General features: G+C 47.4%; 1 protein-coding gene across 3 annotated transcripts; it reads right to left on the bottom strand.

Moving 5' to 3' along the window:
* Nucleotides 1–1,108: 1,108 nt before the first annotated feature.
* Nucleotides 1,109–11,996, bottom strand: TP53 (tumor protein p53). 3 transcript variants are annotated; one of them, XM_028534686.2, is made up of 11 exons: nt 11,832–11,996; nt 6,250–6,348; nt 6,059–6,080; nt 5,682–5,969; nt 4,344–4,530; nt 4,150–4,262; nt 3,866–3,975; nt 3,403–3,533; nt 3,250–3,317; nt 2,621–2,727; nt 1,109–1,995 (listed from the first exon to the last, which is right to left on the bottom strand). In XM_028534686.2, the coding sequence occupies exons 2-11, from the start codon at nt 6,318–6,320 to the stop codon at nt 1,914–1,916; spliced, it is 1,179 nt and encodes a 392-aa protein (XP_028390487.1). In that variant the 5' UTR covers nt 6,321–6,348; nt 11,832–11,996; the 3' UTR covers nt 1,109–1,913. The 3 variants fall into 3 exon arrangements, with proteins under 3 accessions (XP_028390487.1, XP_035888979.1, XP_035888980.1); XM_036033086.1 differs by having other exon boundaries at nt 6,250–6,329; nt 11,832–11,993; XM_036033087.1 differs by lacking the exons at nt 6,059–6,080; nt 6,250–6,348; nt 11,832–11,996 and adding an exon at nt 7,517–7,523 and having other exon boundaries at nt 5,682–5,962.
* Between the last annotated feature and the right edge of the window lie 797 nt (nt 11,997–12,793).

The raw sequence follows: 12,793 nt of genomic DNA, 5'->3' as shown, positions 1-12,793 counted from the left end.
CATTCTAGGGAAATGAGTAAAGGGTGCTGGAGCTGGTCAGAAAGGGAGCTTCAAGGTGACCCTCTACAGGAATGAGAATGAGTTTGCCAAAGGCCGGGTGGGTGGAGAGACATGGTGACTCTGGGTCTCCTGGGAAGTGTTTGGCACCTTCAACAATTAGAGAAAAATGGTGGTTTTGAGGCCAGGGTGGCTGGTGGCTTTACAGCCATCTGGGATGCACAGGGCAAGCCAGAGGACTCCCACTGGCACTTTTATGCCTGGCTGGAAGGCTGAGAGGACAATGGCCCAGAAACCCCTCCAGACCTTAGCGTTTCTCCCGCTGCCTCACAGAGGAGGCAGGACAAACGATCTGGCCACCCCCAAAGCACTGGCCAGGGCAGCAATAGGTGGTGGGGAAAGCTTGCCCCCAGCCCCCTTCCTGGGAGCCTATAGCACTGAAGGACAGGATTGGGTGGGGGTGGGGGGCTTCTGAGCCCTCCACTCTAACCCAAGAAGCCCTTTGAAAGGTTTTCCTGGCAGAGTTTAAAGCTTCAATTCATTCAACTGCCTGGCATGAGGCCCAGGATGAGGGAATGCTGGGAAGGCCCCAGCTCCACATCCCAGCCTTCACCTTAGCTGCCCTCACTTCCTGGGGACCTGGGCTGGCAGGCCATCCCCTGCTTGCTCTGCTCATCGTCTTCATCGAATAGCACCCACCCTCTTTCCCCCCAGGAACTCAGGTATCCTGCCTCTTCCCTGTGGAACAGATGGCTCCCCAGAGGCTCAGGCTTGCTAAATCATTTAAATCCCATAATCCTTGGTGAGTGGCTGACAAGGGGGCAATAGCCCAATCCTAGAAACAGCGGCAGGAGAGAATCTTGTGCCAGTCCTGGCAGGAGGGGAGAAGGGACAGTGATGGAGTCACCCCCTCCCTTGTTGTCATGCAGCCTGCAGACTGACCCAGTCTCCAGCTTTTGTTCTCCTCCTGGAACCGGGTGTGGGCACCCCCTTAGCCAGCCCACATTCCCCAGAGGCTCAGGTGGCTGCCTCCCAATGTCACCTCCTTAATTTAACCCTGCACTGTGGGCTCCAGGCAGCTAGGAATGGCACTTGCCCTCACACACACAGGTGTAAACAAAGTTTTATTGTAAAATAAGAAACCAATACAAAAAAGCTGTATAAAAGGGGAAGAGGAGAAGGGCTGCTGGTGAGGAATACAGATGTGCTTTGTCCAATATGTAACCCCCCCCACCGATCCTGAGTATTTGGGGGAAGTAAAACAGACTCTACATGAGGGATGGAATCTTCCAGGGTGTGGGATGGGATGAGATCTCTTCTTATGTGCTAAGGTTTACCAAAACGTTAGACAGGATCTGGCTGGGCAAGCAGAGAAGGGACTTAGAAATTCCTTTCTTTTAACTAGCTGCCCAGTCAGAAACCATTAATCCATCCACCAATGGGGAGACGAAACCAGCATGCCTGAGGGAGCCTAGTCCCAAACATACGTTATTTCATTAACCCTCACAATAAGCCCTGTGAAGTAGGTATGATTATTGGCATTTTATCAATGTGGACAATGAAGTTAAGAGAAATTAAACAACTTGAGACAGCTTCCCTGGCTAGCTTCCAACCCAGTATATGTCGATTTGAAACTTAAACCTCACATGCAAGAACATTTTCCTACCTCCCACAAATGGTCTTCCCAGTAAAAATCTTAAAAGCTAAGCTGGAACATATCAGCTTCCCACTCCTCCTGCCAAAACCCACCAATTTAAACCTACTTCTTCAGCAAAATTCCAGGTCAAGGCAAACAAAATTCTGGGGTGTTTCAAAGGCACACCTGTACCAAGCAGAGGTTTAAGCTAAGTCCAAAAAAATGCCAGGGAAAGGGGACAAGGGTGGGGGTGTCAACAGGGAACAGGAAGCAGAGGATGTCAGTCTGAGTCAGGCCCCTCTCTCTTGAACAGGAGCTTTTTATGGCGGGGGGTAGAATGCCCCTTTTTAGACTTCGGGTGGCTGTGGAGATAGAAGAGGGAGGGGAGATGACATCATCCGAGTGAGAGGCTCAGGGCCCCTCCTCCTAGATCCAGGCACTGAAGGGCCTGAGGCTGGAGCAAGGGAAAGTTCAGTTAGAACAGACACCATCAGATGTAGACACGTTTACAGAGCACTTGGGGTACTTGTGTGTATTAATCTCCTAATCTTCCCTTACCCCATTTGACAAATAAGGAAACTGAGTTTGAGACGGGGCAGTAACAAGGCCAGCCAGGACTTGCTAGTACTCAGGAAGGCTGAAGATCTGACTCCAAACTTCAGCTCTGTCCAACACTTCCACAGAGTTATCAGGCCCCTAGTGGACACCCCAGCTCTGAGACAGAGGTTGCTAGAAATGGCAAAGAAAATATCCATGTTCATTTCTGGGTTTGAGGAGTTTGTGGACCACTTCCCCCTCCTGCCAGAAGCAGTAAAAGTTGTTGGTTATATGGTTCAACTAGAGGAAGACTAAAGAATGTTCAGGCAGGGCCCAGAGGAGAAGAGTTCAGTTGCCTTTTACTCTGAAGGCAGGATTAGAATGGAATCCCAGGCTTCCCAACATAGGAATGCAGGAGAGAGGGGCTGGGAAGGGACCCAGGTTACTCACCTGCAGTGAGTCTTGCTTTCCCCTGGGTCCTTTACAGCCTGGGCATCCTTTAACTCTAAGGCTTCATTCAGTTCTCGGAACATCTCAAAGCGTTCACGCCCACGGATCTGAGGCAGGGGAGGAGGATGATAAGGAATTAAAGCTATAGAACTATTTCATGCTCTTTAAAAAATTCCATTTTGAAAAATGATTCTTTAAAACCATACAGTACAAGGCGGCATTCTGCAATCAGACACCCCAGGAGCCATTTTTCTTTAGGCACCACTGCCCACTGATGGCAAATGCCCTAATTGCAAGGAAAGCAGCCAGGAAGAAAAGGGCATTTTGAGTGCTGGACTTGAATCTTTTTCTTTTATTTATTTATTTGAATTTTATTTATTTTTAGAGAAAGGGAGGGAGAGAAGCATCAATGTGTGGTTGCCTCTCATGCACCCCACACTGAGGAGCTGGTGCACAACCCAGACATGTGCTCTGATGGGAAATCCAACCCCCAACCCTTTGGTTCGCAGGTTGGCACTCAATCCACTCAGCCACACCAGCCAGGGCTACATTTACATCTTTTATTCCATTATCTAATCTCACTGAGTAGGGGCAAGAGACTGCCTATCTTGCTTTCCCAGACTTGGTACCTTAAGGAGAAAATATTCTCCGTCCACTGGCATCTTGGGCGGAGAGGACTCGGTGTTGGTGGGCAGTGCTGGGAAAGAGGTAAGGTATGGTGAGAAGAGTGAATTTGGGGCAGAAGTGCACCCTCTCCACTTCCTTTTGTCCTGCTTGCTTACCTCGCTTAGTGCTCCTCGAGGGCTTGGGACAAGCCTCCCGCTTCTTGAAATTTTCTTCTTCTGTGCGCCGGTCTCTCCCAGGACAGGCGCAAACACGCACCTCAAAGCTGCCCCGTCCCAGCAGATTACCACTACTCAGGTAAGAAGAGGGAAGCAGGAGACAGTAAGGTGGACACTACCTATAATAAGCCAGGCCCCACCTACTCCCAACCACCTTCATCCCATGTGGAGCCTAAGCTTCAGCTCCAGGCATATGGAGAAGCCACAAATTAAAGAGGTTGTAAAGCCAGAGAAAAGAAAACTGGGAGGGCACAACAAAGGAGGTTCTACAGGTAAGGATGGGAGAGGGAAGGATGGCTGGTAGTGCTGGAGGAGATGGTTGAGGGGTAGGGCTCAGGGGACAAAGACAGGCAGAAACTGGGGAGGAACATGCCAGCATGAAGGGTGGCGTGTGGATCTCTACCTGGAGTCTTCCAGTGTGATGATGGTGAGAATAGGCCGCCGGTTCATGCCCCCCATGCAGGAGCTGTTGCACATGAAGTTGTAGTGGATGGTGGTATAGTCCGAGCCCACCTGGGAGAGAACCGAGATGCCACCCAGCCCTGAGGCTGACAGCCTCAGTAAGCTGCACCTCTAGCTGTGGAATGGGGATAACCTGCCTGCTGCTCTGCACACATCCCATCAGGGTGGCCATTAACAAACCCCTCTAGCTCCCTTCTCCCAGAGACCCCAGTTGCCAAACCAGACCTCAGGCGTTTCGTAGGGCACCACCACACTATGTCGAAAAGTGTTTTTGTCCTCCAAATACATGGCGCGTGAATTCCCTTCCACCCGGATAAGATGCTGAGGAGGGGCCAGACCTAAGAGTAATTAGGGTATAATCAGACACTTGGGGACTCTGGGCAACAGCCCTGTCCCATCTGCAGCCCTCAACTGCTCACCATCGCTATAGTCAGAGCAGCGCTCATGGTGGGGGCAGCGCCTCACGACCTCTGTCATGTGCTCGGACTTCTTATAAATGGCCATGGCACGGACACGGGTTCCAGGAGGGGGTGGGGAGCTGACCCACAGTTGCACGGGGCAGGTCTTTGCCAGCTGACAAAACAGCTTGTTGAGGGTAGAGGAGTACTGTAGGAAAAGAAGAAAGAATGAATGGACCTTGGCCTGGCAGCTCAGTTGGTTAGTGTCATTCTGATATGCCAACGTTGTGGGTTTCACTCCAGTTTGATCCTAAGTAAGGGCACATACAAGAATCAACCAATGAATACATGCGTACGTAAATGGAACTGGAATAATGAAATCAATGTTTCTTTCTCTCTCTCAAATCAGTCAGTCAGTCAATCAATCAATCAATCATGAAAAGAAATCAATCAATCAATCAATCAATCATGAAAAGAAAGAGCCCTGGCTGGTGTAGCTCAGTGGATTGAGCACGGGCCTGCAAACCAAAGGGTCGCTGTACCATTCCCAGTCAGGGCACATGCCTGGGTTGCAGGCCAGGTCCCCAGCAGGGGGCATGTGAGAGGCAACCACACATTGATGTTTCTCTCCCTCTCTCTCCTTCCCTTCTCCTGTCTCTAAAACTAAATAAATATAGCCCTGGCTGGCGTAGCTCAGTGGATTGAGTGCGGGCTGCGAACCAAAGCATTGCAGGTTTGATTCCCAGTCAGGGCACATGCCTGGGTTGCAGGCCACGGCCCCCAGCAACCACACATTGATGTTTCTTTCTCTCTCTCTTTCTCCCTCCCTTCCCTCTCTAAAAATAAATAAATAAAGTAAAAAAATAAATAAATAAAAAGGAGAAAACTAGAAAAAAAATACAGTGAAAATATTAAAGAAAAAATAAAACTAAATAAATAAGCTCTGAAAAGGAAAGAAAAGAAAGGTCAAGGAATAAGTACCCAGGGGGTCAAATGAACAAACACTGCTTAAGCCCCCATGGAAAGCCAATGCACTTTGTGGGGAGGGTAGCTACAGATGGCAGAGTTGGGGAATCTACATCCTGGAAGCTTATTTATGAAAGCTAAGGAATGAAAGAGTGAAGAAAAAAAATAAAATTCTATGGTTCCATGAGAGATGTTGAGTATGATGAGGAGGAAAGCCCAAGCTCAAGGGGAAAAAATTCAGCTTTGGGACAGAGGTCAAAGGTCACAGACTAAATGGGCAGAAAGATAAGCCAGAGGCTGAGAGAAATTCCAGGGGTTTGAACAGAAAAACCCAGGGGGATATGGTCAGGCATTGAACTATCACATGGAAGCCAGCCCCTCGGGGCCACTCACCGTGCAGGTTACAGATTTGGCTGTCCCAGAATTCAGGAATCCTAAATGGAAATCATAGCTACCAGGGTAGGTCTTCTGGGAAGGGACACAGGATGACAAGGGCCAGGAGGTGGCTGGTGCTGGGGAGGTAGCTGGTGTTGGGGAGGTGGATGGTCCTGGGAGAGCAGTTGCTGGTGCAGGAGTTGCTGGCATACTGGAGACTTCATCTAGATCTTTGTCCAGATAGTTTACAAAGTCTGGGGGCAGCAGCAGGTTATCATCGCCCACTGCTGTGGGTACCTCTGAAGTCTGTGAATGAAAGAAACAAGAGTCAGAGAGCCAGGTTCCCAGTCCGTTGGCCCTGCAGCCCTTGGTCCCTTCCCACCCCTAGTCCTTACCAGGACATTGTTGTATCGAAGTCTGAAAGACAAGAACAGAAAATCAGTGCTGGTTTTTGCTTTCTACAGGCCTGTACTACTAGGGCAGTGGGGAATGGGGTGGGGTAGGAAGGGTGGGGCAGTTGTTATTAGAGGCTGGACAGTGAACCACCTCTGTCCACCCCACCCCTCGGGCTGAGACCTCCACTCACAGATTCCACAAGTGTGAAAACGTCTCCTGACTCATTGGGGGCTCCATGGGCTCTGACTGCAGCTCCTCCATTGCAGCTCTCTGGAAGGCAGTGTGGTTGCTGTGTAGGAGGAGGGGTAAAGTGAGGATCCAGCATGAGACACACCCAACACCAGTCACCCAGCACCAAGCAGCAGAACCCCATCCTCGGACACCAAACCAGGCTCTGAGACACGAGTTCCCTAACTTCCTGAGGAGCAGAGCTGCTTCTTCACAGCTTCTTTTTAAATCTTTGGTCACAACTGGGCTGTTCCTTGCCCTACCTCTCATCAGCTTCACTTCACACTTCAAAAGGATAACCAGAGAGGGGACTTCAATTCTTCCAAGGAATCCACAAGCCTTCCTGATAAGGATGCACTAACTCTTAGCCCACTTCTTTCATCTGGGGTGGGGGGAGAGATACCTTTCTTGACCCCCATATTCCCCACCTGAACCCCTTCACTGCAAAGGCTCCTGAAGGACCACTGTATTCAACCCCTGGTTTACTAATCCCTCATGACCAGGCCCCTGCCTGCCTCTTCGATCTCATCTCCTAGCACTCTCTCCCTTCCCTGATGCTGCAGCTACACTGGCTGTCCTCTGATCTTCAAACACTCCCCAGTTCACCTAGCTGTTGGTTCTCTCTACTTGGAACACCGGTCCTGCCACTGCTGAAGAATAGGCTCCTTCTCAGACCTCTACTTGAATGTCACACCTCCTCAGGGATGTTTTTCCAGACCAGTCTTCAAGCCAAATTCGCCACTCTATTTTAATTCCCATGGAACGTACACTGTCTAATAATTCTAATACCTTCCCTTGTTCATTTCACGTTTAGCTGTATATAAACTTCCTCAGGATAGGAAGATTATCCTCTTTTTTAAGCATTGATTTTAGAGAAACACTGATTTGTTGCTCCACTTATTTATGTACTCATTGACCGAATCTTTTATACACCGACTAGGGATAGGACCCATAACCTTGGTGTATCTGGATGATGGTCTAACCAATTGGCCAGGGTGGAAGTTATCTTGTTCACCAGTTATCAGCATAATGCCATGCATCTGGTTGGGCTCACTAAATGGTGACTTGTGCCCAGGCTGTGATCAGGTTGTAAAAGGCCAAAGGAGCAAGGAGGCCCGAGGGGTGACCCCAGCATGGGCCAGGGTTCTGTACTAAGCTCTGTTGCTATAAGAAACACACCCGCTGGAAATGACACATTTTTCTGTCTTTTGGGCACCGACAACCCCAACCTTCTACTTCAGCAAGCCCGTTACTGGCAGGCTCTTTTCTAATTTCCCTTAATACTTTGTCTACTTTTATACTGGTATAAGGCTTTCTTATGTAATTAGCTTGCAAAATCCTTCAAGCTTATCTTATTTGTCCTGATAACCACATCTGACATTTGACTAGAGAAAGCTGTTTCAAAGAGGTTAAAGTGACCCAGCCCACAGTATACAAAGGTCAGCAAATAAACTTTTATTAAAAATGACTGCCCTGGTGAGTACACTGAAAGGTGGGGGGTTTGATTCCTGGTCAGGGTGTGTATGGAAGGCAACCAATCCATGCATCTCCCTCTCTCTTCCTCTCTAAAAGCAATGGGCGACAGGGAAAAGACCATTCAGCTTTAAGTGGGCTGCTCAGTCGGTTTGAGTGTCATCCGGATATTCTAAGGTTGCAGGTTTGACCCCTGGTTAGGGCACATGTAACAAGCAACCAAAGGAATCATAAATATGTGGAACAAGTCAATAATTAAAAAAAAATTTTTTAAATGACCATTTAGCCTGACTGGTGTGGCTCTATGGGTTGGGCATCATCCAATGGTTTAATTCCTAGTCAGGTCCCTGGATGGGGGCATGTGAAAGGCAACAGATGGATGTTTTTCTCCCTCCCCTCTTTAAAAAGAAACTTAAAAAAAAAAAAAAAAAAAAGGACCATTCAAACATCTAGGAATAAGATGGTCACTTCATCAGGCCTCTTCAGGTGCAGATTTTAGCTGACAAAAATCATCCAACTGAGAGGGTGGCAAAGAACCACTTTTCAGAACTCCCAACCCTGATAGGGGGTAGGACTCTACATGCACAGAGGAAGGCAAGAGGGAGCAGCAAAGGAGTGATCCCAAACAATTGGGTGGGTGGGGCAGAGTACCAGGTTGATGATCAAAAAAGCTTTGAGACTTTTATGGAAGCGTGCTCAAGCAAATGGCACTCAGAAGTTGAAAGCCTGAGGTCTGATGTACGGTTATTCAAATTTGCCATGACCTCACATGCCTATCTTAAAGGGCTAACTTTTTCGTTTCTTCTCATACAGAAACTACCTAGGGGCTGGGAAACATGGGCACAAAACAGGTTAGCATCCCCAGGCTCATAATGTGGGAGGTTACTTAATTTTTCTGCCTTAGTGCTCTCTTTGCTATAAAATAGTAGTATTTGACTTTGTATGGGAATGTAGAGCTGGGAAAGTGCCTGGCACGTAGTAAGAGCTGATAAATGTTCCTGTTTATATAGCTGGTCCATTTTATTTGTTCTGTATTAGTCTAGAGTAAGAACTTTGTGATTGTGAGCGGGTAGGGCTTTTGTGGTACCATTCCATTAATGCCAATTCACCTCCTCCAGGGAACTGTTCCATAAATATGCCCGGAGGCGCTATCTTGGGGTGGTGTGCCCCAGGTATTGTGAATCCCACGGGGAGAGAGCCCCGTGGACATTGAAGGCCTCCCCCTCTCAATTCTTGCCAGCAACTAAATTCTCAATGCTTCTTGAAAAAGCAGGCAGCCATCACTAGGAAACCTTTTCAGATTGAGTACTTCCTATGGGTATGTGCATCAGGAAACCAGAATACTAAAATGGTCAGAAGCTGAACAAGACCTTCCAAAGGCCTGAGGAATGATATTTACAGGCAGTCCCAGTTGGGACTCCAAGGCGGGGCAGGACAGACAACTGTCATAACAATGGCTGCTGCTCACAGGTCCTACACTTTCAGTGGCTTATGCCATTAACGCTCCCCAAAAGCCAGGAAGGTAGGTTTTGTCACCAGCCAAGAGACTAAGGTTACAGGAATTATGTCAGTTACCCAAACTCAGAGAGCTCCCAAGTGGTAGGGCCAGGGATTTGAACCTATGAACCCTGAGGCTACATTTAAGCTCTAAATAATTTTGTTCCTACAGCTTCATCCAGAGTGGTGTTAAAAAAAGGTTTTGGCTGAAAGCTATTTGGGGAAAAAATTGATTGTGGAAAGTAGTAAGGCAGTGTCAGGTAAAACTAAACACACACCTTACTACTCAGCAAAACCACTTCTAGGTAGACTCCTACGAAAATGGTTGCACGTGAGGCAGCAGGAGTCTTGCACAAGAATATTCATGTTAGTGCAGTTCCTAATGTCAGGTGACAAGAAACAACATTACTACCCATTAATAGGTCTGACTAAATTAAATGTGGTATACTCACAAGAGAAATTCAATAGCCGTGTAAGACAATGAATTTATCTGCACGTGTAACCTGATATAGCCCAGAAATATGTTGAGTGAAAAACACAATTTGCTAGGAAAAAAGCAAAGCATAGTAATTTAGGTAGTTTATATATATTAAAAATACAAAACAGCTGGGGCTGGTGTGGCTCAGCTGGTTGGAGCCACACTAGTTAGTGTACAGTCATCCCATATACCAATGGGATGATTCCCAGTCAGGGAACCTGCCTAGGTTGCATGTTAGATCCCTGGTCTGGGCGCCTACAAAAGGTAATCAATTGATATTTCTGTCTCTCCAGCCCTCCCTCTCTCTCTCTAAAAACAACTATTGCTTAAAAACATATGTATGTTAAAATATGAAAGGCAAGAAGAATAAAGCTCACGAAACTATGAGTGATTATTTCAGGGAGGGGATATGCATGCTCACGGGACTTGTGGCTTTACCTTTAACAAATAAAATGTAAAAAGATGGTATCCATATATTACCTGTACAATTAGAATAAGGACACAAATAAGACAAACCGTTAAATGTTATATATTTATTTGGGGGGAATAAGTGTTATCTTTGTACTTGTCTGCATTTAAAAAATCTAAATAAAAACAAGAAAATAAATAATCTTTTCCCCACAGATTCACGTTGGGGCCTTTGTAGAAAAATCACGACTTTTCTGGGGCGATGAAAATGTTCTATATTTTGAAATCTTCTAATTGCAGTGGGTGTAAATGAGGCCTCAATTTAGAAAAAAAAACAAACTTTAGGTACCACGCACAGTGCCTGGGTCTTAGGAGGTGCGTGGCAAACCACTGATGAATGGAATGACCTTGGCCTAAGGGATGAAGATGCGGGGGAAATGGTTCAACATTGGATTTGGCAAGGGTCGTGCTCCTCCCACAGGCAACAACTAGCCAGACTAGGAGGCACTTAGGACCACCCGGCTGCCCCTCCCCAAGGCCCGCCCCTTCCGCTTTCACGACGTTCAGTCTGCGTCTGAGGTTGAAATGGCTTAATCCAAAACCGGATAAGAGGGCTGTTTCTCCGTCACAAATGACCCGTCGTTACACTTTTTCATTGTTAATTCTCAAATGTACCTATTCGCGAAAATACCCAGGGTTTGCCCTGCGCACACTTTAAAGAAGAAAAAAAAAAAGGTCCCACGCAATGGTAGCGTCCGCTGAGATTGGAGTCCCTCTGGTTGGAACACACTATTCGAGAGGGGGAGGGACTGAAGTTTCCATCAAAACAAATACTCTCCCTTCCTTTCCAAAAGCCGTAATTAAGCACTCCAGGAAAAAAACAAAAAGTAGGGGAGGGGGTTATCACCCTCCTTCCACAAGTAATAGGAATCAGACTGAAAGATATTTCCTCTTCCTCCTTCCCTCTCATCAAGTAAATATGAACTGCTCCGAAGAAAGAAACCGGAAATGGTAGTGCAAGTGGCAGAAATGTGAATGTAGAGCCAAACAATAACAGGGCTTTCGGGCCTCTCGGACCAGGATAATCTCTGGTTTCGCGGGTGAACCTTTCATTTAGCACTTCCTACTTCCACGGCTGACGGTATTTAATTGCATTTTCTCCGTTTAGCGGAGCCGGGGGCTGTTTGATAGCTTATTCCAAGAAAGACAAAGGTCCGGAAGTCATGGGACCTTCCTTAGCAGCGTGGACTCCCAGATCACCCCAAATAATAGAACGTAGCCCGAGGTTCCATTAGAATGCTATGTGCTTTAAAATCTACAGCCGTGAGTTCTGAGATCCTAAAGCCTCAGACCCTGATGCTTTGTGCATCTGATTTCAGGATTCCCTACACCTGGCACTTTAATGGGAATGGGAATGCTAGGTAGGGAGAACCCCTAGGCCACGAGAAAGTTCCCTCAAGTTCTACTTCCCCGCCCAGGTGTTCAGGTTTGTGTTCGGCTGTTCTTAACATCCCGTTATCCACACTCAGGCCTCCCAACATTGCAGCTAAGCTTTTATCTGCACCCCCTTCCCAATCGCCAAGTCCTCAATACCCAATCTCCAGCCCCCACTATTCTCCCTAGCTGAAAATACACAGGACCGAGAGCTCATGACAGAGATGAATCACCACACTCAGTCCATAGCTTACCTGAACCCCAGGGGAGCGTATCACCGCCCTGGGAAACACGCTACGAGACCGGATACCAGGTGATCCCGGAGGCCCAGAGAACACCTGCGTTCAGGACCGTGGCTACGGACTTTTGAGCTCTAAACTTTTAGCGCCAGTCGGAGCACATGGGAGGGGGAAATCCCAATCCCAGCAACCCCCGCGAGACTCCTGGCACAAAGCTGGACAGTGGCCATGACAAGTAAGGGCAAGTAATTCGCCCGAGGGCGGAGGCAATGGGAAAGGATAGTGGAAGAGAAGAGCGCTGAGAAAGTCAGGATTCCCGCCTGACCTTATTGGCGCTGTAGTTACCGACATTTTAGGATGGGGAAGTTAGATAAACCAAAGTAGTGAAGATAGAATTGGTGGAAACCATTTTGGAAGACTCCTGGACTCCTGCCACTGTGTCAAGTATGAAGGTGTAACAACAAAAAAAGCCCTTATACTTGTCTTTCCCTCTTCCTGGTACACTCCTCTCCCAGATAGTTGGATAGTTTTTTTTTAAGCATTTAGGAAGGTCTTAAGAGCTCAATCTAATGTATTCCCCTTAATATTCTATATCACATCATCTTTTTAAAAAATATTTTATTTATTTTTAGAGGGGAAGGCAGGGAAGAAGACAGGGAGAGAAACATTGATGTGCGAGAGAAACGTCCATCCGTTTCCTCTCACTCACAACTGGGGACTTGGCTCGCAACCCAGGGATGTGCCCTGACTGGGAATCCAACCCGCAAATTGGCAGGCCGGCGCTCAATTCACTGAGTCACACCAGCCAGGACACCATCTTTGTTTTCTTCTTTCGAAATGGTATAATTTAACTTTTAATTTTTATTTACTTTTATTGTTTATTGTTGACACCATCACAGGTGTCCCCCACCCCTCCTTTGCCTCCCTATACATAACCCCCTCCCCCATATCACATCTTGTTTTATCTTCACAACCCT

This window comes from Phyllostomus discolor, chromosome 8 (assembly GCF_004126475.2).
Source record: "Phyllostomus discolor isolate MPI-MPIP mPhyDis1 chromosome 8, mPhyDis1.pri.v3, whole genome shotgun sequence".
NCBI classification, from domain to species: domain Eukaryota; kingdom Metazoa; phylum Chordata; class Mammalia; order Chiroptera; family Phyllostomidae; genus Phyllostomus; species Phyllostomus discolor.
This window is presented reverse-complemented; position numbering and strand designations above follow the sequence as displayed.

Coding starts and splice junctions, on each gene's coding strand:
- TP53 (XM_028534686.2), bottom strand. CDS start 6,320: ATGGAGGAGCTGCAGTCAGAGCCCATGGAGCCCCCAATGAGTCAGGAG. Junction 3,534..3,865: donor ATCACACTGGAAGACTCCAG/GTAGAGATCCAC, acceptor TTACCTGAGTAG/TGGTAATCTGCTGGGACGGG. Junction 2,728..3,249: donor GAGAATATTTTCTCCTTAAG/GTACCAAGTCTG, acceptor CCCCTGCCTCAG/ATCCGTGGGCGTGAACGCTT.